The sequence below is a fragment of the Meleagris gallopavo genome, chromosome 2 (genome assembly GCF_905368555.1).
Source record: "Meleagris gallopavo chromosome 2, MGAL_WU_HG_1.1, whole genome shotgun sequence".
Classification (NCBI taxonomy): domain Eukaryota; kingdom Metazoa; phylum Chordata; class Aves; order Galliformes; family Phasianidae; genus Meleagris; species Meleagris gallopavo.
The window spans coordinates 13944223-13968613 of NC_139405.1; the positions used below are offsets into that span (position 1 = coordinate 13944223).

At 42.4% G+C, this 24391-nt stretch overlaps 1 protein-coding gene across 2 annotated transcripts in view; it reads right to left on the reverse strand.

The window, feature by feature from the left end:
* PLCB1 (phospholipase C beta 1) overlaps positions 1–21735 on the reverse strand; it is a 377774-nt gene extending 356039 nt beyond the window's left edge. For both annotated transcript variants that reach the window (XM_085218976.1, XM_085218977.1), the window contains exons 1-2: positions 21325–21735; positions 10880–10957 (exon numbers count right to left, since the gene is read on the reverse strand). In XM_085218976.1, the coding sequence (XP_085075102.1) occupies positions 10880–10957; positions 21325–21423 (177 nt within the window). In that variant the 5' untranslated portion in view covers positions 21424–21735. The remainder of the gene's footprint in view (positions 1–10879; positions 10958–21324) is intronic.
* Between the last annotated feature and the right edge of the window lie 2656 nt (positions 21736–24391).

The window sequence follows — 24391 nt, forward strand, 5'->3', positions numbered from 1 at the left end:
GGGTAGATACATTCTCTCCTCTTCTTCTGGCTATGAATCCAGAAGGATTTCTGTCAGTGAAATGTAGGACTACTATGGAGATGAGTGTAAATACGGACATATTTCAATCACAAGTCTGAACAACTAGCTCGATCTCTAGCTTCCTGCATCATAACCCATACTCCTCCTCTTCTTTCTTTATCTTTCTGTACTCCTTGATTTCAAAGGATATCAATTCCAAATTCAACATGCATGTCTGCAAGACAGGAACCTAAATCTGAGTATGTAACACACTGATACGCAAGATACTGTGTGAGCTGTAGCTCTCTCACCACTGACATCTGCAATCAGTTTGTTGACAGTTTACCCCTGGCAGCTGCAAAGCAGTACCATTTTTCAAACAATTTTCCCACGTTTTAAAATACACTGCACGTATGTCTAATGAGTATTACTCTTCATCTCATCCAATGACTCTATATGACATCACTATGCTCAAGGAGTATTCCAGCAGGATCTCCAACAGGCTTTTCCCAACAACTTTTGCTGGCAGATTTGGCTGTTGGTTTCCATCTTCCCATGTCTGCAGAAGGGTACAACACAAAGTGATTTGAGATAATCTTAAGACTATTTATACCACTTGAATAAACCAATTTATTTTGCATAACAAGTAGTTTACAACTAACTCAAAACCACACACTGCAGAGAGGATGTACTTTTTTACCTACAGAAAGCTAAGTTCCTGAGAGTACAATTTTCACAGTGAACCAGTACATGCATATTATTTAAACTACAGTTGCTAAACCATGTTACTTTACTGTGAAGTACCAGTTACTTATTAGCCACCTCAATGAATTATGGGCCATTTTATTATTATAATCTATCACATTTCTTTTCAGCCTACGCTAGTAGGCCATTGTGAATCCACATCTAAAGACAATGAAACTTCAAGAGAAAAACCCTGAGCTAGGGGAACTGAAAGGCAAAAGTTCTAGTTACTGTCAAAGATAAAGAATTTAAATTTTTCGAATGGCACTCCCTGCATTTTTTTTCTCATGTTTCTAATTTACACACAGTTGTATTCTGCTTTATGGCATTTCTTGTTCAATAAAGCCTTACATCCAACAGCACAGAGTAAGCACAGAGAAGCTAGGATAATAGATAAACTTCCTGCAGAATTTTACTACTGTTTTAACAGTGGCTTCAATGATCATCACTTAGTACCAGGCAGCTACTCCACTAATCGATGTTTTAATTATTACTGTTGTTAAAGAGCACTTACTGCTGTTTATCAATCAGAACTAACCAGCTCTATGTGTAATAAATCACCTGTCCAAATTATCCATAGTCTCCTAAGGAAGACATATTGTACAGGTAAACACATTAGCATTTGCACAGTTTATTCTACATACTGTTATCAGCAAGACAGCATTCACCTAGGTCAGCTGCAAGCTAGCTTTCAATAAGCAGTACTTGAAAGAGAGCTGGCAGCACAGCTGTGCTGTATCAGCTAACAACTCACAGGCTTCCCCAATTTAGAGGCAGACTCTGCAGTGCTGAGGTACCAGGGACTCACTGCTAGTAGTGAGCAACAGCCAGTTGCATGGCACTGCAGCCACTAAGAAGGCTAAGTGGAGCTCAGCAGGCACACTGTGACTTATCCTGATAGTAGGAAGCAGCTCTGGTCATCCCTAGCTCCCATAAGGTACAAGATCTCTCTGTGGATATGGTGCAGAAGGAAAATTCCACTTTGGATAGATAACACCATCTTGAAATAGTGCTATCATACGTGACCTCTAAGACAAGAATATTACTGAGCTAAGTGGACAGCAGTGTGTTCAACATGGTCTAGAGATTCAGGATTTCAATGCCTTCTTTAACCAAAAAGAGTTTTTTGTAAAAGTAGCACACACAAAGCACACCTTGGATAAAGATGTGTGCCAGTCTTAAGTCAGATCAATCTCCACAATAGGAATTCAGGCACTGGAAATCACCTTTCCTTGGAAATGAGTGAAGACAAAAACCTAAATCCTCTGTGTCATCATCTCTACTCCTTTCTCCTAGTTCTAGTGCAAGGGGTATGATTTGACGTCAGTAGACCTACAATATCATATATTACATAATTGAGATGAGAATGTACATCTATTACTGGTTTTTCTTAGTAAGTGAAGGATGGACAATGACGTCAAGAAATCAGAATACATTGGAAATCGTACCTACATGGAAAGATTCTTTAGAAGTAATGAACACTCATTTCCTCTCTGGTGAAAAGCCCTAACTCTAAGAAAACGAAGAAGGGAGCTTGTCTGCCAATAGCACATACGTGTGAACATGTACAAAAAACAGAACCAGGAAGGGACAGTGTCTTAACAGTCTCCTCTGTTTTGGTGGGATTTGGCATCCTCCAGAACTAACTCTGGATTTTAGTGGCAACACCTTTGTCTGTCAAGGAGACAGAGCTGCACAAAGTATCAGAAAAACCTAAAGGCAGGCCACAGACAGGAGACAACATAATATGCATGCCACTGGCAGAGGCCACTGGCAGAGGCCGCCTACTGATTTTATAGACCTCCTAACCCAGCAAAATATTTGGAGGAGAATGGTGACATATAAACAGCATCTGTGTAGTTACTAATGCTCAGAAATTACAGCCAGTCATGCACAGCGAACCTAAACCTCTTTATAGCATGAGGTTGTTTGTGTGTCATCCCAACACTGGGATATATATATACATATATATATAAAGACGTCATTAAAGCAAAGAAAATAAGACTGAAAGATGATTCTCTAGAAAGGACTCTACAGAGGGCCTTCTGTCCTCATACACTAACTCCACAACAGAAAGGAAAGCACACTGTACAACAGAGTACAAGGCTAAGGGCTATGTCATTTCTGCTCTGTGTGATGCAAACTGCAAGTGTGAAAGCTGTTGTACAATACACCAAGACTGCAGGAGAGGAAAGAAAGGTCAAGTATACGTTTTTAACGGCAAAAAAACTCAGTGCAAGTAAGGTGTGTTCTATTAGCAAACTGTAAAGCTATATGGACATTTACTAGTTGTATTTCAAAAGCTTTTATCAATTAAAAAAAAAAAAAAAGAAAAAGGGAACTGACCCTTTCAAACACACAGGTGGACAGGCTGGACAGCTGGGTTGAAGTCAGTGGGATGAGTTTCAACAAGGCCAAATGCCAAGCCCTGCACTTTGGCCACAACAACCCCAGGCAATGCTACAGGCTTGGGGCAGAGTGGCTGGAAGACTGCAAAGAGGAAAATGGACCGGGGGCACTGATTGATGCTCAGCTGAACGTGAGCCAGCAGTGTGCCCAGGTAGCCAAGAAGGCCAATGGCATCCTGGCTTGCATCAGAAACAGTGTTGCCAGCAGGAACAGGGAAGTGATTGTCCGCCTGTACTCAGCTCTGGTGAGGCCACACCTCCAATACTGCGTCCAGTTTTGGGCCCCTCACTGCAACAAAGACACCGAGGCCCTGGAGCGGGTTCAAACAAGGGCAACAAAGCTGGTGAGGGGCCTGGAGCACAGGCCTTATGAGGAGCAGCTGAAGGAGCTGGGATGGTTCAGTCTGGAGAAGAGGAGGCGCAGGGGAGACATTATTGCTCTCTGTAACTACCTGAAGGGAGGCTGTAGCGAGCTAGGGGTCGGCCTCTTCTCTCGTGTAACTGGTGATAGGACGAGAGGGAATGGCTTCAAGCTGCGCCATGGGAGATTTAGGCTGGATGTTAGGAAATGCTACTTTTCTGAAAGACTGGTCAGGCACTGGAATGGGCTGCCCAGGGAGGTGGTGGAGTCACTGACCCTGGAGGCGTTCAAGGAACATTTCTATTTTGTGTTGAGGGACATGGGTTAGTGAGTGCTATTGGTGATGGGTGGATGGTTGGACTGGATGGTCTTGTAGGTCTTTTCCAACCTTGGTGATTCTGTGAAACACATTTATCACACAAAATTGACTACTAGAAGAGTACACACAATCACAGAGGAAGATCACATTTACAGATACAGAACATATTTTATTTAAAGATCATTATTTTCAGTGCACTATTTTCTAAAGTGTTTAAGAATAAAAAAAATACCAAAGCATAGTTGGGGTGGGAAGCACCTAGAATAGGAAGCAGAAGAAACTCAGCTTGCTCACTACAGCTGAAAAGCAATCTGACAGGCACTCTGAGAGATCAGTTATCCTCCCAGCAATCAGGCAAGCTCATGTCCTAGAAGCCAATTTTTTGAACTGTGCTAATAATAGGTCAGTCAGCAAAGCAAATGCTGCAGAAATCCAGCCAAACATACATGCAAGCTGTAGACATGAACACAAGAGACTTTTTAATTAAGAAAAAGTAGTGAGACTGAAGACTAACTTTCTATAAACCACTGTTTTTTCACTTACCACAAGCCCTGCATACATTAACATAATTAACAGCAGGGTGCACAGTGTTGTAGGTTGGAACCACTCCATACCATGGAGTAAATGAGCACTAACAGGCTGCTCTCACCTACCAAAGGTACCAGCACGTGGCAGAACAGGAGGCAAAGCAGCCCTGTTGCCAAGTTATGGCAAAAAATGACAGGTAACCATGCCTTCCGACTCCCAGCCAGAACTAATAATATTCATTGCTGTTTATTAAGGCCAAGTATCTACTGATCCATAAGATAGTGTTATGACTACAAGAGATGCGACTCGTATGAAAATTTCTACTTCAGACACAAAGCATTTGAAAGCTTAACATAGATACCCATTAAAGATGCTGCTTCAGGGTATGCTCACTAGTGGACTTAGCCACCAGTTTTCTTCAAAGTATTTCAACTGAAATTTGCAATTGCAGTTTTCAACAGCCAGAGCACAACTGCTGCTTGCACAAAAACTCACATTTCCAGTATACATATTTTTAAATGTTTAACATTTACTTTTAGCTGCATCCAAAACTTCCTCACTCTCAACTTATTTGAACAGGAGACAATGTGAAATCCCGTAGTTAAAGGAATTCACTCCCAGTAGACAGCAAAACTTCTTACATACCACAAAATATCTTAGGATTCTTCTCAGTACCAAAAATTTAAAAGTGCCTAGATTTGGATTTCAGAAGGTAGTAGACTGCCTGGAATCACCACCCCTTATTCACATTCTTTAAACTCCTCATTTCACAAATTGTAAACTGGCTCTATATTGTGAATTAAATCCAAGCCTTATTTTCTATTCCTACCTCCCTCACAGTAATAAAGGAGATATTTAGTAGTGGGAAATGCTCATTAGAGATCTTCCGTGTTTGATGTAGTACCATTTCCCTAATGAGCCTTGAACAATTTCCATGTTTTGAAAGCAGTGATATTTCCTTTTAAAAATAAAATCAGTCTGATGGGAAGTTGACCTCCATGAAATATTTCCTTCCATTTCGCTTTCCTATGGCAATCCCCTAACGACTTCCTCACCTTCTTCTATTCCACTCATATACCATCTTTTCTAATAGTTGTGAAAAACCACAAGCTGCAATTTCTAGGTGACTGAGAATCACTGTTAAGCTGATCCCCCTGCATGATAGGAGTTAATTCTCTACTCACAAGTAGACTGTGATTGCAAGCACATGCATGCAAGTGAACTTTCCAGGATAGCCAGTCTGGCTGCAATCAGAACTAGTGGCTCAACCTCTGAATGCTTTGCCCTCAGCTATTTCAAGCAAGAACTGGTGCCTGGAGACTGAAAAAAATCACAAACCAGTTAGATTATCTATTGCCAATTTGATCTCTGTTCTGTTTCTTTCACATCTGCACCTTCTGTGGAGGAAAAGCTCACTTACAAGATTTCACCTTCCAGTGTCCACATTGCCCAACCTAGCAGCTTCAGCAGTCCCTAAGCATGCAGTTGCATCCTTGAAGAGATTATCTTCCATTTCTCATTAAAAACCTAACAGCCATGCAACTTCAGATGCTAATATTTGCATCCATAGCATATTCAAGCAATGACATCCCTGGTGTCCAGTTCCTCACAACATTACACCAGCTCCTAACATTACACCTCAATGTGTCAACCAAGATGACCACAAAAGCAGGCAAAGGCCCAGCTATTTGCCTACAGAATCCTACTCACATGGGCACAGCCCCAGGTCTCTACTTCACATGTTCACTCAGCCATCCACGTTGGGTTTTCAGGCCCAAAGATACAGTCACCTAAGGATGCATGAGAAAAGGACCTTTGAGGCCAAAAAAATTCTTCTCCCATTATACACAGAATCACATTGTGCAATCTCATGAAATGAGAAAGATCTGGCTCAAGGTACAATAGTTTTGCTACAGGCTTTTGCAACAAGCTTGTATTCTGTGGCTGAGCTACAGCATATTGGTACCAGTTTTGTCAGTGATGTTTACATACATGAACAACTCTATCCCTGTCAGGGGGAAAAAAAAAAAAAGGGACTTTGCTCCTTCCCTTGAAAACTGCAACTAGTGCCAAGACCAAGAAGCTGCACAGGTTGAGTCTCTCTGGCTTCAGATAGTCTGCACCTGGTAGTCCTGGTAAGATAGATCTAGAAGAAATGCCCAACACCATGGTGGACTCATCAACCCACCTCCCAAAGACACTTAAAAGCATGAGCCATTAATTCTGCATTTTCTCTTTTGCAGCAGGAACCGCTTCCTGCTAAACCATTTGGTTTTGTGGTGCTATCACTAACTGCAGCCACCAAAGGAGGGAAACTTCAGCCACATGTCTCTTCCTACCGAGCACCACAAAAACACTTAAAGCAGTTTCTCAGCAGAAATCCTGTTGGACAAATGAGGACATCTAATTACAACAGCTCTTCTGTTAGATTAGAAAACTTCAGATTAGAAATCATTGTTAACTCCCCAAGAGTAGGTACCTATGTCAGGTTTCATGACACTGTTAGGCAGCTCCTCATTTCATGTGGATGCAACTAAGCCTCCACCCTCCACATTTTCAGTGGAGGCACATCACACTATCTTCCTCTGACTCAGAAAAACTTGAAGGGCTCTACCTCAAAGACAATTATTAGTTTTCCTCAGTTTACTCACTTTTTTTTTTTTTAAGACAATGTCAGAGCTACAGAGTCAACAGGTAGCTTCTTCTAACATCCATCTGACCACGTTATAGAACTTTCAGCTAAGGAATGCAAAAAAATTAATGCACAAAGTGGCCAACAATACATATTTCTGGTCCCATTCTGCCCGCTCATCCATGATACACTCACACAGGAATCACCATCCTTTTCTAGCTGTGCTAGCAGCCTAATCGCATCAAACACTTCCAGCATCTTCTCATTTTCTGAGAAATGTTTTCTGTTATTACTCCTTTGTACTCTGGTAGACTTTCTCTTCACGTGGTTGAGTTCCAATTCATCTTTCTTCAACACTCATGAATAAGAACAAATGAAAGAAGTGACATTCTGTTTTTAAAGTTTCTAAAGGAATTGAGACTTGTTTTACTCAGGTCATAAAAATACAACACAATGAATACTGTCTGGTTTTCCTACAGTTTAAAGAAACTTTACTGAAACAATAAGGCATGTAAGAGATACTAGCTTGTCACATTAAATTTTCATTTTTAAAGAATAATTAATATAAAGTCAGCCAGCACTCTGCATATAGGTGAAGCAAATATTCCAGGATCTTCATTAAAAAAATACCTTAATATTGAAAACTACAAATGAAATCAGAAAGTTGTCCTACTATCTGTTTAAAATGAAAGCATTTTAATTGTCTCATTATCAGGAAAAATATAGCAAAATGCTAGGTATGACACTGTTTTGAAGTATTATCTTTACTGGTGACAGCAATATCTACTTAGACATGCAAACACACAGTAAGCATATCAAACTGCAGGACACCACATTGCTCCTGTCAAATTGCAAGATCAGAGCTTCAACAGACTTGCTTAGCAGACCTTCACTGCAGCTGAGACCATACTAGGATAGGCAGTGAAGGCGAGCCAAGCATATAAAAATCAAAGAGAAATGGCACATGATCAGAAGAACGCATCTGCATTGTAGGTTACTGTTTACTCTGCTGTTGATGTCATTTAAACAGAGAAACAGCATCAGCCACTTTTTAACATAAAACCTGTTAATGTCCAAAAGTAGCAGTGCTGGGCCTAGGCATCTGGCAGAACACATCTTTGTCCAGATGTGTTTAAGTGGTCAAAACACACACAGCCATGAAGGCAAGAAGCAATGCAGATGGATGCATATCTTCCACTGAAGGAATCTTTGGCAGTTTACTGTTTGCCTTGCCTGAAGCTGTCAGATGCGGGAAGGGAAATTCTAACATCCATCCTATGCACGAAAAGTAATGCATATCCTTTTCAGGAGCTTGGTTCTTCGTGTAGTCAGAGCTCAATCTAAAGGACTCTTCAGAGAGACTGCTAGATATCAGACACCATGTATTACTTTTCTTTCTTTGCAGAAAAAAAACGAAAAAACTGCAAGACCCAGCTCAGCGAGTTAGAGAAAGTTGCACAGGTACAACCATCTGTGCCCTAAGTTAAATAAAAATTTAACTTTTAACAAGTGAAATAACTTTTATGTATTTTATATCTATTTTAATGGTGTTTTCTTGCTTGTTTGTTTTAAGATAACTTTGCTGACAAAGCAACAGGAACCAATGGAGCTAGATCTCCAACTTAAAAGCCACATCACTGCTCAGTTGGGAATTTACAACTTTGCTGAGTGTCTGGTAAACAGGACAATGAAATGGCTGGAAGGACAGCTGCCACTCATGCCTTATCTCCCCATCTGTCTGCAGAGATTGCCCAGGAAAATGTGTCAGACAGCCTATGCTCACAAGCACCCTTCTCACAGTTTATCACTCTGTTGATGCAAGATCAATCCATCCATATTAAGAAAGCAACAGACCTGTTTATGACAAAAGACAGTTGCTTCAAAAAAATAACTAGGTAAAAAAAAAAAAGAGAAAGCAATCACATAGAGGCTCTATTCTTCTGATACTATTTCTTCAAGTGGTTCCTCTGTCATCGCAGGATCACCACTTACACAAAGAAGGAAAAGAAGAGAATTTCCTATAATCTCCTTTTTTAATATATTTGTAATTCCACAGTAAATCCAACCATTCTCTGCAACAGCAGAAGAAAGCATTTCCTTCCCAGTCCTTGCAGCATCAGCACCCCACTAGAAACATTTACTCTCTTCAACTAGATGCTGTTATAATGGGGCGTAGAAATGAGCTTTACCTACTTGTCATGAATTATTAACCAGAAAAATCCCTTTTGTCGCCCTTCACAGAGGCTTGATTTGCAAGTTTAAAAATCAAACTGACACTTAACGTCTCTTGTACAAATACCCAAGCTTTTAAAAATGCTTGGGGCATTATAAATACATTTTTTCATGAATATGAGAACAACAATTCTATAAATAGCTGTTCTTCACAGAACTGCTTCAAGACATTGTTTTTACAGACAACAGTAGGAAACTGAAGTAGATCTCAGTGCCAAATATATTAAAAGTTAAATAAACTCTCCAATCAACTCTGGTTTTCCATTTATTATTACAAAGTGTGCCATTATTTTTCAACTTTAAAAAATTAGTTTATGCAAGGGAAGGGACAAATCAGTAGACTGTGCTGTGTTTTGATATAGCTTCTGGGTTGGTATAAATCAGACATATCCTTCAACTTCTTTGGGAATTCACTTCCCATCTTTGGACAGTGATTTAACAGCACTGGACTGTCAATGCATGAACATGCTATTAACCAGCACCACCTTACAGAAGCACATAGTGAGGCAAGGTTTTTACTGCGGCTCCACAATACGACTTCCAAATACACTGACTCAAAACTGTGTTCCATCTCCTTTAAAAAGCAAACATAGGAAGATAAATATGACCTAATGCAACAGTAAGTTGACTGTACATTCCGCATATTCAATGGTTGCTACCTCCTGAAATAATTTCTGCATTGGTATCTAAACAAAAACAGCATGAACTTGTGAAAAATAGCTTTACAAATGAAAACAATGAGTTTCTATAGGAAGAATAGCACAACTACATATTTAGTCATCTTGGCATATACTTCAAAACAAGGCCAAAGCTTCAACACAACCAGGTTTTCAACAAGCACTTCATAAGTACTTGAAAATTCGTCTGTAGAAAACTTACTTGTTTCAAGTTGTAATACAGCATTTTGCTCTAACAACAGCAACAATAATTTGACATTATGTTTCATAATCTTTATGAAACAAATTCCACCCAGTTACTGGGGGTACCAATGCTTAAACCCTGCTGCTGCTCCATAGTCTCTCCAACAGCTGGAAGCACAAGAGTGCTGATTTTAAGGGGTGACAAGATGTGAAAGTGGTGTAAAGCAGGGATGAATCAAGCCATGATCTTCCCAACAGCTCCCCAGCCATAATAGTGATCTAAGCAAGCTGGAATGTTTTTTAAAGTAAGTGTCCAGTGAGGATTAGTAAGAATTTAGTGACGTGTCTTAGCAGGCACAGCCACAGAACAGTGCAGCACGAGGAAGAATTCAAAGGGAGCTCTGGCCTTTGGGTATTCCAAGATCTGTTATGCACCACAGCCAACATCCTCCGTGCATGGAGGGCAAAACAGAGAAACCACAACTATGAAACAAAACAGCATGCTAAATTGATCCTTGCCTGTAAACTAAAAAAATTTTACATCTCATTGGCCAGACCATTAACATGGCTGTATACGACCAGTGTACAGCAGAATTCCAGAATTTCACCCTTCTCAACTTGTTTTACACACTAGAGATGAGATGTTTATACTTTCTCCCCAGAAGAGCAAAGAAACATAGGCTGATGCAATGCTCATTACTATGTCAGAACAGGCATGCAAAACCTCCTAATTCCTGCCATCATACCACTGGAAACAAAACCAACCATTCTGGAATAGGAATCTTTCCCTCTTACCTTGTTTTGATCTGTCCAGTAGAAGAAAAATCCCTGTGGATCTGTTCTGAGTATTATTGGAGTCACAACAGTTGAGTCCTAGATGGAAAAAAATAAATAACACGTCAGCGTACAGAACACATAATTATGCACTAGTTACTTTGCCACCCATCTGAATGAATTCCAATAGTATCCCAAAGGTATCCCTTGCAGGATGCCACTAAAAGACTTAGTATCACCTGCCTAATTTCTATTTTTCTGACATAATGTATTTCCATTGCTTAGGAGACAGCGTTAAGTAACTCCAAACCTATGAACACATGGATTATTTCCAGAAAAGCTAGAAGTGGAATTAAACAGGCATAACATACTGCCAAACTAGAGTTCATATAATGAAGAACTATAGTTATCAGAAGTCCTATCTGAATCCAAATTAACTTATATATATAGATCAAGCTAAATGCCTACAAGCTTTATTTAATACCTGAAGTCTGAATTTGCCTAGAAAACCCAAACAGTATCTGTTACACTACAGTAAGACTTCCATTGATTACTGTATTTAAAACAAACAAAAAAAAAAACCCACAACTGATGCTTTCAGTAATGGAAGTACATATACATTTCCCCCAGATCAACTAAAAACCTGCTTGCTATGTCAAAATACATAGTTTGGGTAATTTGAAAATAAGCATCTTTGCAAATGCTAACATTAAGGAGACCTGATTTCCTACATACATGTCTTCTGACTGGCACCTGGCCCAGGAGATACAGGCTCAAACTAAAGTCTTTCCCACAAGTGGATGTTCATTACATCTCTCACCCTGAGATTCCTTGATGTCCAACAATAATTGAAATCTATGTAGCCTGCTCCTAACAGGATTCCCTTCTATCCTTGCTCTACCATTTTTCATTATATATGTAAAAACACTGTTTCCTTGAGACCCCTATATTTTAAAACTTTCTAGTTGAACGTAGCAGAAAGAGCAGAGAAAAGAGGAGGAAGACAGACAGCAAAAAAAAATAGCTTATGCCTTATCTCCACAGGAAACCTAAGCATCTCCTCAAATAGGATGCATGCTTCTGTTGAAGCGTTATAGGTATTGTACAGCTTTAGCATCCACCTACTTCCAAAGCAGCATTATGTGAGGTCAGCCTAAATTCAGATCAAAATCAAATGCATTTAATTGTGGAGGTTTTTTTGTTGCTTTTTTGCTGGTTTATTTTTGTAGTAGCAGTGGAGTTTGTTGGTGTTGGTTATTTGGGGAGGCGGGGAGGAGCACTTTAAGCGCAAATAAAGTTGTTGGAGGTGGCAGGCTCATAAGCAAAGACTAACATATTAAGTGTCATTTCTAAGGCAGAAAGATAACACTTCTATATTACGCTATCGCTGCAGTCCTTTATGATGGAATAACAAACTCCCAATAAGGGGCACTCATGAAACAGAGGAGTCTGTATGTCTCTTATACTGAGGAAAAAAAAAAAAAAACACAAAGCAAATTCTACACCAAGAAGAAATAGAAATTCAAACTTTTAAGTGAGTGCACAAATCCTCGTTGTCACTGGAAGACGTGGGGATTAACTGTGCCCCAGTACAGCGATACCCCACATGGCTCCACACGAGCTTTCAGAGACTGGGAACAGTGCAGCTGTCCCAGTCGGTGCTGCGGGCCACGTCCCAGCTGGGTCGAGGCTGTGCACACAGCACCACCGACGCTGTTCTGAGATAACTCTCCTTTTTCATCCTATTCCATTTTTCCTGCTTCACGTTCCACGCAATCTACACATAACTATGTAAAATAAGAAAAGAAAAAGACTAAGTCCTTCTGCAATGCCATAAGACATATACACCCGGGGGGACGGACAAAAGTAGAAGGAAGCAATGGGAAACAGACAGGCCTGAAGAGATTATGTCTAACATTTATCAGTTGCGGTGGTTTATCATTTCAAATCAGCTGCTTCAGCCCCAAAGCTGTTTGGATTTGTCTGTGCTGATGACATATAGCTGTCAAAGCAATACTTTCCTAGATGCGGGCTGTAAGGTTTTGACTATAATCAGACTGAAAGAAGTTGGGATTGGGGGGACAGTATCTTTGAGGTGACATAAAGGAAGCCTCATCATGATAAGGATAATGCTGAATTAATTTAAGACCTACCGTGCTCCAGAAAGATTTTATATTAAAAGTAACTATAAAAAAGCAGCCATACATTACATCTGTTTTCTAAATTAGCCACGCTACTCTGACATTAAGCAGAATGTAATTAACACGCTGATGAACACAAGAACCTCACTCTGTCACACTACACAAACAGAGGATCAGACAATAACTCTGTACATGTGGCTCTGTGTACGTAAGTCTTAGGAAGCCTTCCACACGGTTAACAGCAGCAATAAAAGCCACGTGCAGAACGCTTTATATATTCTAAAAGATAACTGCTAAGTCTTCTGAAGTCCCTGCCACTGGGAGCCAGACCACTCACATCCGAGAGCAGAATGGAAATAAGCCCCTTGAGTCAGGCTTGCCCACTCCATATGAACACACAGCCTCGGTCACATGGAAGAGGTCTGTGGCTTTTATGCTATTTTGCTATCAGGGATGACAAAGCTAGGCAATGATCAAGAAGGTACACCGAAAATAAAACGTTACGTACTTGACATTGAAGAAAAAGAGTGTTTCAAGGTTTTGAATTAGAAACTTATTTCAAATGACAATTATTTGGTACATTTATTTACAAAAACATTCTACTATCTGGAAAGAAATGCCATTTGTTATCCAGAAGACACATCTGCATTCTGAGATACATTCATGTTAATACCTCACCCAAAGAGCTGACTACCTCACCACTACCCTGAACAGTTACCAAACAGATACACCTCTTCAGATGAGGGTAACAGACAGGACAAATAATCTGCACTACCCACCAGCCCTCCATACTCTCAAGATATATAAAAGATAAAGAAAGAAGGTTGAGGAGAAACACCTTGAAGGACAAAGAGATGAGAAGCAGAGGTCAATTTCTTCCCCAACCCAATCAGATCCAGAACATGAAAATAAAACAGAAAGGGAGGAAAAAAAAAAAAAATAAAATGTAGTGTTATACATCCCCAGATTCTTGTGAACCCTGCAAGTATAGAAGGAAAAAAGCAGAAGAAAGTAATGAAGGCAAGAATCAAATGTGATCAGACAGAGGAGAAGAGAAAAAGCAGAGCACTGCAGTCAGTGAAAATGATTGCAAGTTCTCAGGTTTTTTAAATGCCACCACAGGTGCTTCAGCCAGGCAGGGGCTTGATCTCTGGCTGACTGACTCTGCAAATTCCTTACATAGAAAGATTTCCAGTGGTCCTATTCTGACAGTCTCACTGTGCTGTGTATTGCACTAGCCTGAATTCAAGTGAGCATTTTTAAAATGAGTATTTATATTGACCTTTAAAGGGGCTCTCCTTTATTTATTTATTTTAACTTCAGGCCAGTTCTCTATTCTCAATCAACTTGAGCCTAAAATAAGTAATGTGCTTTGTTCTGTACTATTTCTTTTCAGTTGCCTCGTAATTGATTGCACTGCTTCATACCCTGCAATAGAAATAACATTTTATATTTTTAAACAAAGAGTCTTCAAAATGACAGAACTCCAGGCTGCTTTCTTCCAAGGCACTGCAGAACACAGGCATAAATGTGCAAATGTGCAGTAACCAACTGATCAAGGCCAAATTTCAGGTGTAGGCCTCCTAAGCCACATCCAACATCAGTGAGCAAGAAGTGCCACCTCCACTTTAATAGTACTGACCACCACCTCTCTGTATTTCATTCATTACTTGCTAAGGCAGACATACATACTATTGGCACCATGTTTTATGCCAAGCACACATCAGTGTTCAAAAGATCAGAACGTCAATAGCGTACCGATGATGCAAATAGTGAATCAATCCCATCATAAATAAGTTTCTAGTGGATCCTACAAGGAAATGAAATACTGCACGATCACAAGTCAGATGGGTTTCAATAAACCATGCAGATACTGCTATTGTTCTCTATGAACACTTAAGTCAAAATCCTTATCAACAGATCTTTAAAAGAAAAGCAAGACAACTTTTACAATCGTCTCCTACTACTGATGGGGCTCACAGCACTGCCTTATTAGCCCCAACAACTTCCCTCTTGAACTACCAAGAAGGGAGGGAGAAACTGCCCACTCCCTAGTCATCTTGTAAAGGAACAACCTGCTAAAACAGAAGCTGGAGAAGGTGAAAAAAAGAGCAGGAGATTAGAAGCAGGACAAGAAATGAAAAATGGAATGCAGTTATAAAGTAGGACTGGACACAGGATTAAAAATGAAAGTCGGGACTCGTAAATTGAAATCCCACTTGTTTAACAGGGACACACACAGGGAAATATTCTTCACATTAGTGTGGTTAAACCCTGGAGCAACTGTGCTGATGGCACCACATGACAGGAGCCAGCTCTCTGGTAATTAAGACTAAGTTCCTGCAATTTTAAGAGCTACCTCAAGCAGGATTTGTTACTCAGAAGTAAACAACCCCTGCCTCCTTTCTCAAGGTGTTCACGGTCTTGGGCTAATTACAGCCTTGTTTCATGTAGTTTCCATTTGTCCTTCTTTGTTGTGTTACAAATTATGCAGTCAAGAAGAAAGGAATAAAGAAAGGTATGTAGCCAAATGCCAACTGGGACGATATTATCTCTGCCAGACAGCTCTTATGTGATGATGAGCAAACAAATTAAACCAAACTGTCCATAAGCATAAATGCAGCATTCTGATTTGAGGGAAAATCAGAATTGTGTTTCCATGTTTCATTATCTAAGTTTTAGAGATGCTGAGCTCAAATTCATCTGAACTCACTTGGGAGTCATTCTGAACATCTGACTGTATGATGCGATGCAGTCTAAAAATTAGGTCCAAGGTATCTGATCACAAATTAAAAATTAGTAGTTTTTAATGTTGGTCTATTTTTTTTTTTTTTAATCTAAAACAGTACAATTGGGAACACATTCTGTCATCTAATGGTTCTTGTGAAAGTAGATTAAGAGATGCTTATGAAGCATTTACTTTATAACACATAAAAGACTTCATGATGATTAAGTTTATTTCACCACAGTCTATTTTAGTTAAAAAAAAAGTTTGAAGCACTCAAACATTAAAGTCAAGAATGCATACAGTACGCATGCAGCAGACAACTTCAATTCACTGTTAACTTCCCTTCACACAGAATTCTCATTTGCTTACAGGAGCTGTGTTCCAATTTCCACTTTCCTTAATATTTAGCAACACTCCAAATGCTCAGATTCTACAATAGCAGATATTATCTGGAGCTTAAGCCACATGAAGGCTTCACCAGATCTTCTGTGGTACACATCTATTCACTCTGCAGGACAGATGCTTTCCTCTTCATTAAATGTTTAATATTAAGAAATTTTAAACAATTTGATAATTGCCCACGTTGCAAACAACCCAAACCACAACTTCTATTCGTTTAGGTTAAATATTTTAGATAGCACAGAGCCAGTACTTGTTTATTACTGGAAGATGAGCAACAAAGAACAGAAAACCAATGAAAAATCTGAAGAGTTTGACTAACTTCTTCCCTCCAGGCTGAAAACATTCAGAAAAAAAATAAACTGTTTTCAGTTTATTGTTTTAGTTTTAAATACAGAGAACAATAGTTGCTTATTTCTCATAGGCTCTGTAATACACTGCAGTGAAAGACCTATGCTGAGTTTAAAAATATACGGGGGGGGGGAAGGGGAGCGGTGGAAGCTATACGAGCTTCCCCCCCCGCAACATCTTCAAGTCCTTCTGAAGATTTCTGATCTTCTTTTTGCTGTTTGTTCTCAGCTTATCTTTAACAATGACACTTGGATGTTACATCTCCTTTAAAGTTTCAAGTAAATGTATCCTATACCCCAGATAATCTTCTTTAAAAGACTCCAAACAAATATAGCCTAACACTCCACATAGCACTCATCATCTGAACTCAAAAATATTTATAAAGGCAAAGAAGCACTCCAAGAGAAATAAGGTATTAAAATAGATCTGGGCTGATTTTTACTCCTTACTGGAATAGCTGATGTTGCAGCCACTAACCAATACTACCTATTAGTAATTCTGTTTCAGTAACTAAAAATTTCTTTTTAAATAAAAAAAAAAAAAAAAAGGCAATCACACCCCTCAACTTAGGTAACGTTGCATTACCTTACTGTAATAGTTAACTCACAATTAAAAGTAAATAGCATAAGCCACAGAGAAACCAGTCAAATTCTTTACGTAAAGTACATATTATCACTAACATAGATAAGAAAGCCTTTAAGCAAGAGCTAATAACAAACCTATTTTTGAATATACACCATCATATTAACTTGCTTCAGTACCAATTACTGCATTTGGAAAAGCACACTTCAGCTGCGCTGTTGAGTAATTTGTTAACTCAGTTATACCCATCTTGTTCCCACTGCAAAAAGGTGACACAGGCAAGGCAGGATTGAGCCCCTTCAGGCTTCATTCAGATCAGTGCTGAGGAAGTTCTTTATACTCAAGTTTCATTGACCTCTTCAGCTAGCAACATACCTACACTAAATTTAACCACCTAGAGAAAAGACTTAGACTTAATGGCAGCTTTTTTATTTATTCATTTTAGACTGTTTTAAAACTCATCAGGAACAGCTATTACAACCCTTAGTTTCACTACAGCTGAATGAATCAAGTCAGCTCCTCTTCAAGCCTTCCCTCGCTTTGCATAGTTGTTGTGCTCTGCTGTTCTTAGAGAGAAGCATCTGTTTAAAGACCACACCAGTACTTTGGAAATTCACTGTCTCTTTATGGTAGCAAAGGAAAAGTGGTTATAAAAATCCCAATTGAAGGCAACATGAAGAAGCTCAGCAAACAGGTGCCATGTGCCAGACACACACTTGCATGCATCCCCAAAAACCCGACGAACGGTCACTTGTCTTTCACTCATTCAAACTCCAGCTATTTCTTTACAGTACTTTGTGAACCCAATCCAGATATCAATAACAATAACTCTAAAATGTGTTTTCTTGACTATAAGACTGTTATAGATTAAAAGAGAAACAGTGAAAGAGAAAGCAAAATAATAGGCTAATAGTCATCAGTCGGATTTTAGTGCTTTACATTCTGATCCAAAATTGAATTTGTGAAGAATCTAGCAGGCATTACATGGCAGAATGTAAGTGATATTATAGCCAGTGCCAATGCACGCTCATGTGACTTGAATTGCAAAGCCAAAACTTTTTAATTGTCTCTGATATTTTACAATCCAGAAACTGAAAACGGTGTGAAGAGGAAATGGAACATCAGGGTTCCTGAACTGCCTGCCTTCCACCTGCCTGTATTTAACCTTGAGAGGTGACATAACCACTCCCTCTCTTCTGCCAGAAGAGCTCAGGTAAGGCTTTTCTCTTTCCAAGTGGCCTACCTTCATGCTTGGGGGGGTCAGGCAGGAGGAGATGCAGGCACTGGATGAGGTTCTCACAGAGTATGTAGCACGCTTCCCTGCTCTTCCTCAGAATGGACACTTGTGGAACAACATCAGAACCACAGCTATGTATCGGCAGCCTCAGAGTTACCAGTTAGGCACAGAGCTACCAGGAGTACAGGACGGGGTGTCCATGGGTGGGTCTGTTTCCAAGTCTGCAGCACTGCTGCTTTTCTCAGATGCGTTCTGCATAGCTCCCTGCAGCATCCTTCCAAAAGCTACCAAACACATTCTTTAACAACTATTACTCTATACACCAAGAAATTCCTTACACGCCTCTCGTGCCCTGGTTAAAATTCTTTCTGCATTCTCATTTTTTAAAAGCACTATTTTTCAGTGTTTTAATTTATATCAGCTGAAAAAATTTTGCTCTGGGCTGAAACTTGGTACAAATCATAGGAACGGACAAAAAACTCTCCTACTTTATGAGAAGTGAAGAAAAACGTCAGTAGAGCATCTGCAAAACAAGACAGCAAGAAGGTGTACTAAAAGGGTATGCCTACAACAGGAATGAAGGATTGGATCCCATTCATTCTTTGAAGTCACATATACAAAATGGTGAGCAATAAACACCAGTATGCGAGCCCAGCTTTTCTGATCAGCCCTGTGAGCACAGCAGATCCAAAGTACTCATTATGGTCAATTCCATTTCACTGTTACATTTTGTAGTTTACCATTTCTCATTACAGCCTATTGTTTCACTCAGAGTCTGTGCATGTGTACTCACACAATAGACCACAGAGGTTCAGATGAACGATCATCATTCTTTAAAATTCTACAAGCAGCTTCATTTGATAGAAAACAAATACTCTGAAGTTGTTACTGGCTACTCAGGGGCCAACACTTTTCAAAGTCACTAAATGTGCATTGGTCTACAGAACTCCTTACAGTGTTAATGCCAGAACAGAATAATTTCCCCTGAAGTCTGATTTTGTGATGCTTCCACTGCTGAGAAAAAACACCATGAGCAAAACACAGGACTGGCAGGGCAACATGCATACATACTCAGAGCACCGTCAGCAATGAGTTAATGCAGGTATTCTGCATCACACAGGTGTATCTCAATACACATCAATTTCCACAAGCTCCCTGAATTAGCTGATAAAAGCACTCCCTGGGTACAACAGAACTCCCTCAGTAACATTCCAGGTAATATCCATGTGTTGCTCACAATCACCCTTAACACGAACAGCATAGTTCTTGGCATTTTAGCCCTTTTTTATTACTGCAATGCTGACATTTAAAATTGAAAATCTTTCTCCATTCAGGCTATAACCTTCAGAATTTGAAGCAGGTGCTCTCCATGCACAGCAGACATTCTATGGCTAATCTATGTACGCAGCACAATGCTCTGGAAATTGCATGCAAATAATTTCAACTGTTGCCTAATTACTCGGAGCCCCATTCTGAAGACATAAATTACCATTCACTTGACCCCTACATTTATCTGTTTAAACATCTTGATAGCTTACCAAAAATAAAACTACAGTGGCAAAGGCTGAGGTTATTATGTCTATATACTAATGGAAAAAAAAAAAAAAAAAAAACAGACCAAAGAAAATCCTTCTATCTTTCTGACCATCAGACAAGTCATTCAAGCTTAGTTCCATCTATCTTCTCAACAATCATAACCTGTTTCAAAGCACTGTTTATTACTGTGGACAAGGTCAGATTGCTGAGTTTATTAGAAAGGTATCAGCCTTTCCTCGTAAGTACAATTCCACTCTACAATTCGTTCACTTCTTTGATGTTCTTTCCTTCCTTGAAAGCATTTGTCATGGGTTTATAGAGTTCAGGATTACACATTTGGCTGCCGGACAGGCTGAGAGCAATGGCAAAACCACAATACGTAGCAGAACAAGAACAACTGTCAGACACATGCACTGCCCCTTCTCTCCCCTTCTCCGCTGTCCCTCCAGTTGTTGTTGTGCAAGTCTTTAGCGTAGCCAAATACACAGAGAAAGTGAGAGCTGTGTTACATCCTTCAAGTTAACCTCAAGAGTTCCCACAACAGTCAAACTGTCCAGTGTGCCAGCCTGCCTTCCCACCTGCTCCTCTGTCTCTAGATCACAGGCAGACTTTTGGGCGTGCACTCTTTGCACAACTGGGGCACAAACACCCAACCTTATACCGGAGGCACAATATACTGCAAGAGCAAAGCTAGGAGAGGACCCATCCTTTCTGCCTTTCTTTTCTACTGCAGAGGATTCTTACTTCCATGATCTGATAAAAAGAAAGCTGATCAGAGAAGGGCTACCTTTCTCTGATAGCATCATGGGCACAGCAAAGGAAGGCAGAACAGCTGCCCCACTGAAGGTAAAGCAACAACCACGCTGCTCTATGCAAAGGAACACAAATGAAGTGTGACAGGAAGCAGCAAGTGGCAAGCAGGTGCGATTTTAAAGCAGATCTTGTGTTCCAAGTAACCAAGGAAGGAGAGGGGCGGGAATACCTGACTTGAGAGAAAAAGCGCCCAGAGCTGGGCAACACCACCAGGCCCGGAAAGGCAACGGGAAGGGCAGATGGAGAAAGAAAGAGAACAACTACGATGTAACCACAGAGAAGGAAACGTGCAGAATAAAACGAGGCGGGAGAAGAGGACGCTCGCGAAAGGAGCCAGCGCAAGCACCGCTCGCACCGGCCAGGGGACGCGAGCGCGGAGGAGACGTCAATCTTCGGAGAAAGTTTGGGCGCACGAGGCTGGCGCTCCGGCAGCGCTCCCCGGTGCGGCACGGACCACGCGAGGCGACGGCCTGCCGGACGAGGGCCCCGGCCGTGCCGAGCGGCCGCCGGCTCCCGCCACCTCCACCTGCCCCGCTCAGCGGGCACGGCGCCCGCGGGGCGGCCCGGCCGAGCGGACCGACCGCCGGCCCGTAGGAGCCGGAGCCTCCCGTCCGCCCCGTGCCCGCCGCGGAGCCGCGCCGTGCCCGGGCCGCTCGGCCCGAGCGAAGAAGCTACTCACATCGTCCCACTTGACGAATTTGATGCCTTTCTTCAGCGTGTCGGAGACGCAGACGGGCTTGAGCTGCAAAGCGTGCACCCCTGGCTGTGCCCCGGCCATCTGCACCGCATTTACGCGCTCACCCCGGAGCGTAGAAGCCGCGGGAGACGGCGGCCGCCTCGGAAGGGACGGCGGGGCTCCAGAAACAGCTCCGGGAGGGAGGCCGGGAGCCGCGCTCGGCGCGCCAGGCGCGGGCGAAGGAGCGGCCGCCGAGCCGGAGGACGAGAGGCTTCACCGGCGCTCGAGGAGAGACCCGGTGCGGCGGCGGCCAGGGCGAGCCATGCGGCGGCACATCCCCTATATACCGCCGCTCGCCGCCACGCACACGCCCGCTCGCTCTCACACGCGCAGGCAGGGCACGGCGCGAGCGGCGCTGCCCGCTCCCCGCCCGCCCCTCCTCCGCCTAGCTCGGCCCCCGAGGTTCCCCCGCGCGAGGTCAGCGCGCCGCGCCGGCAGCACTGCGGCGCCACCTGCCGGCCGCGGCCGGGACGGAGCGGCGCCGCCGCGGGACCCGCCGCGGGGTCGGGCCGGGAGCGCGGCGGGGGGTCGGTGCCGGCCTCGGGCCGCTCTCGATGGGGCCGCCCGGCCCGGCCGTCCGGCGAAGCGCAGCCTGGCCGGCCTCCGAGTTGCGTTGGGCGGCCGCCGCCCTCCGCCCGGCGGTGCGCGGGCCCGTGCCCCGGGCCGAGGCCTAGGCTGGCTCCGATCCCGGGGCGGCCCTCGGGGGAGCGCGGGGCCGAGGGGAGGGACGGGGCTCGGCGCGGGCCACTGCGGGGCGCCGCCGTGGGGCGGGACGGCCCCCGGCCTCTGGCGCCCGGTAGTTGCCTTCCTCGAAGCGCGCCGGGGGAGTGGCACGCGGTCTACCCTTGGCCGGGAACCGGGGAGCTGACACAGAGGCACCGGCCTCGCAGAAGGGCGACGGGGAGACGCGTGGCAGCGCGGGGAAGAAAGCCACCGCGGGAGAGGCAGCCGAGGGTCCCTGCTAACGTCCCAGCGTGGCGGACGAGGGACCGAAGGTGAGTGTCTCGATCGCTTGTCCTACCGACAGGAGAGATGGACGATGAGTGGTACCTCCTGCCGACGCCAGGCTCCGCAAGGTGTGAGCGCGAGGGAAGCTGGGCACTTTTAACGATACCTTTCCGGGATAAAAAGCGTAATGGCAGGGCAGTACTTGGACCCCAAGCGATGAATGGGGCAGCAAAAGAGGAAAGACTCTTAAAGAAAATGGTGCATACAATTCTCATCGTGACTTTTGTTAAATTGCTTTCCCAAAGCTTTGTGCTCTCAAAAAATGAAGCAGCTTCCTCATAATTTCTTAATTCAATTTAGTTATGCTCCACAAAAAAGACAACAATGGCAAAATCTCCTTTCACCCAACAAAATCCTAAATCCAATGTTTTTAAGGAAAGATTTTCGAAGAACAAAGTCATATGTGTTCCAAAAATGACTTTGTCTCTTTTCACACCCCTGTGCAGCCACAGTGGATAGAAAGCATCAGATGACACAGCACGAGAGATCTCAAATTTCTCTGTAGAGGTTTTCAGTTGACCCTTCAGATTTTGGGGCAGAAGATCAAATTTCTTTAAGATAAAGCAAACGGTGTAGAAAGAATGTTTACAAAGAAAAATTGGTTTTGTTTCAAAGGAATAGCGTTTTAAAAAATTACTAGGTAGAAATATATGTTTTATATAAACGGGGAAAGCTTTTTGGTTTTGTTTGTTGTTTTGTTTTGTTTGGGTTGGGTTTTTTTTGTTTGTAATTGGAAAGATACAAAGGTGGCATGTCAGACTCCAGATTTGCTCCTAATTCCTGAGTTGTTAAAGCTTACTGGGTCTCTTCCATCTTTTTTGCCTTCAATAAGAAACTTTTAATTGCCTTCAGTGGGATCTGAGTCTACACCTTTCCAATAGTCTCTGCAGACAACAGACATGTTCCATGGCCAATTACTCCATTTGCTCAGTTGTTTTGGCATCAGCCTGCCATGCAAATATGGGGCAGAATGAAACTTTGCTCATTCACTGCTGTGATATTTCCCATTGATTTGCTATGACTTAAATGATAACAAATTCAGGGTTTGACTGCACTGACGTAGATATGGGATTGTCTATTTTGATGGGAGTAAGGGAGAGAGCTTTTCAGTACCATTTTCACAACTACCTTTTCATCCCAGAATCCCAGAATCACCAAGGTTGGAAAAGACCTACAAGACCATCCAGTCCAACCATCCACCCATCACCAGCAGTTCTCACTAACCCATGTCCCTCAACACAAAATCCAAACGTTCCTTGAACACCTCCAGGGTCGGTGACTCCACCACCTCCCTGGGCAGCCCATTCCAGTGCCTGACCACTCTTTCAGAAAAGTAGTATTTCCTAATGTCCAGCCTAAATCTCCCCTGGCACAGCTTGAAGCCATTCCCTCTCGTCCTATCACCAGTTACACGAGAGAAGAGGCCGACCCCCAGCTCATTACAACCTCCCTTCAGGTAGTTACAGAGAGCAATAATGTCTCCCCTGAGCCTCCTCTTCTCCAGACTGAACCATCCCAGCTCCTTCAGCTGCTCCTCATAAGGCCTGTGCTCCAGGCCCCTCACCAGCTTTGTTGCCCTTGTTTGAACCCGCTCCAGGGCCTCGGTGTCTTTGTTGCAGTGAGGGGCCCAAAACTGGACGCAGTACTGGAGGTACAGCCTCACCGGAGCTGAGTACAGGGAATGTATTTTACAAATGAACAAAAAATGAAATATTTAAATCCTTAGAAAATAAGAGCAAAGAGCACAGATACTACAGTGTCACAGTCGCATGCTCACCTAAATACTTGTATTCACGGCAGTCTGCCAAAACTGGCTGTTTGAAAGATGTGAAACTGCCATAGGTGGAGGCGTCTCTGGCAGTTTTCTCAGTAAGGCTGAAGTACATTGTTCCCTGACCTAGCCTTTGAATTGTTAGGAAAAAGCAGTTATAATTCACAATGATACCACTTGATTTCTGATGATACCAAAGAGCGCTGGGAATCTATTAGCAGGATCATGTAG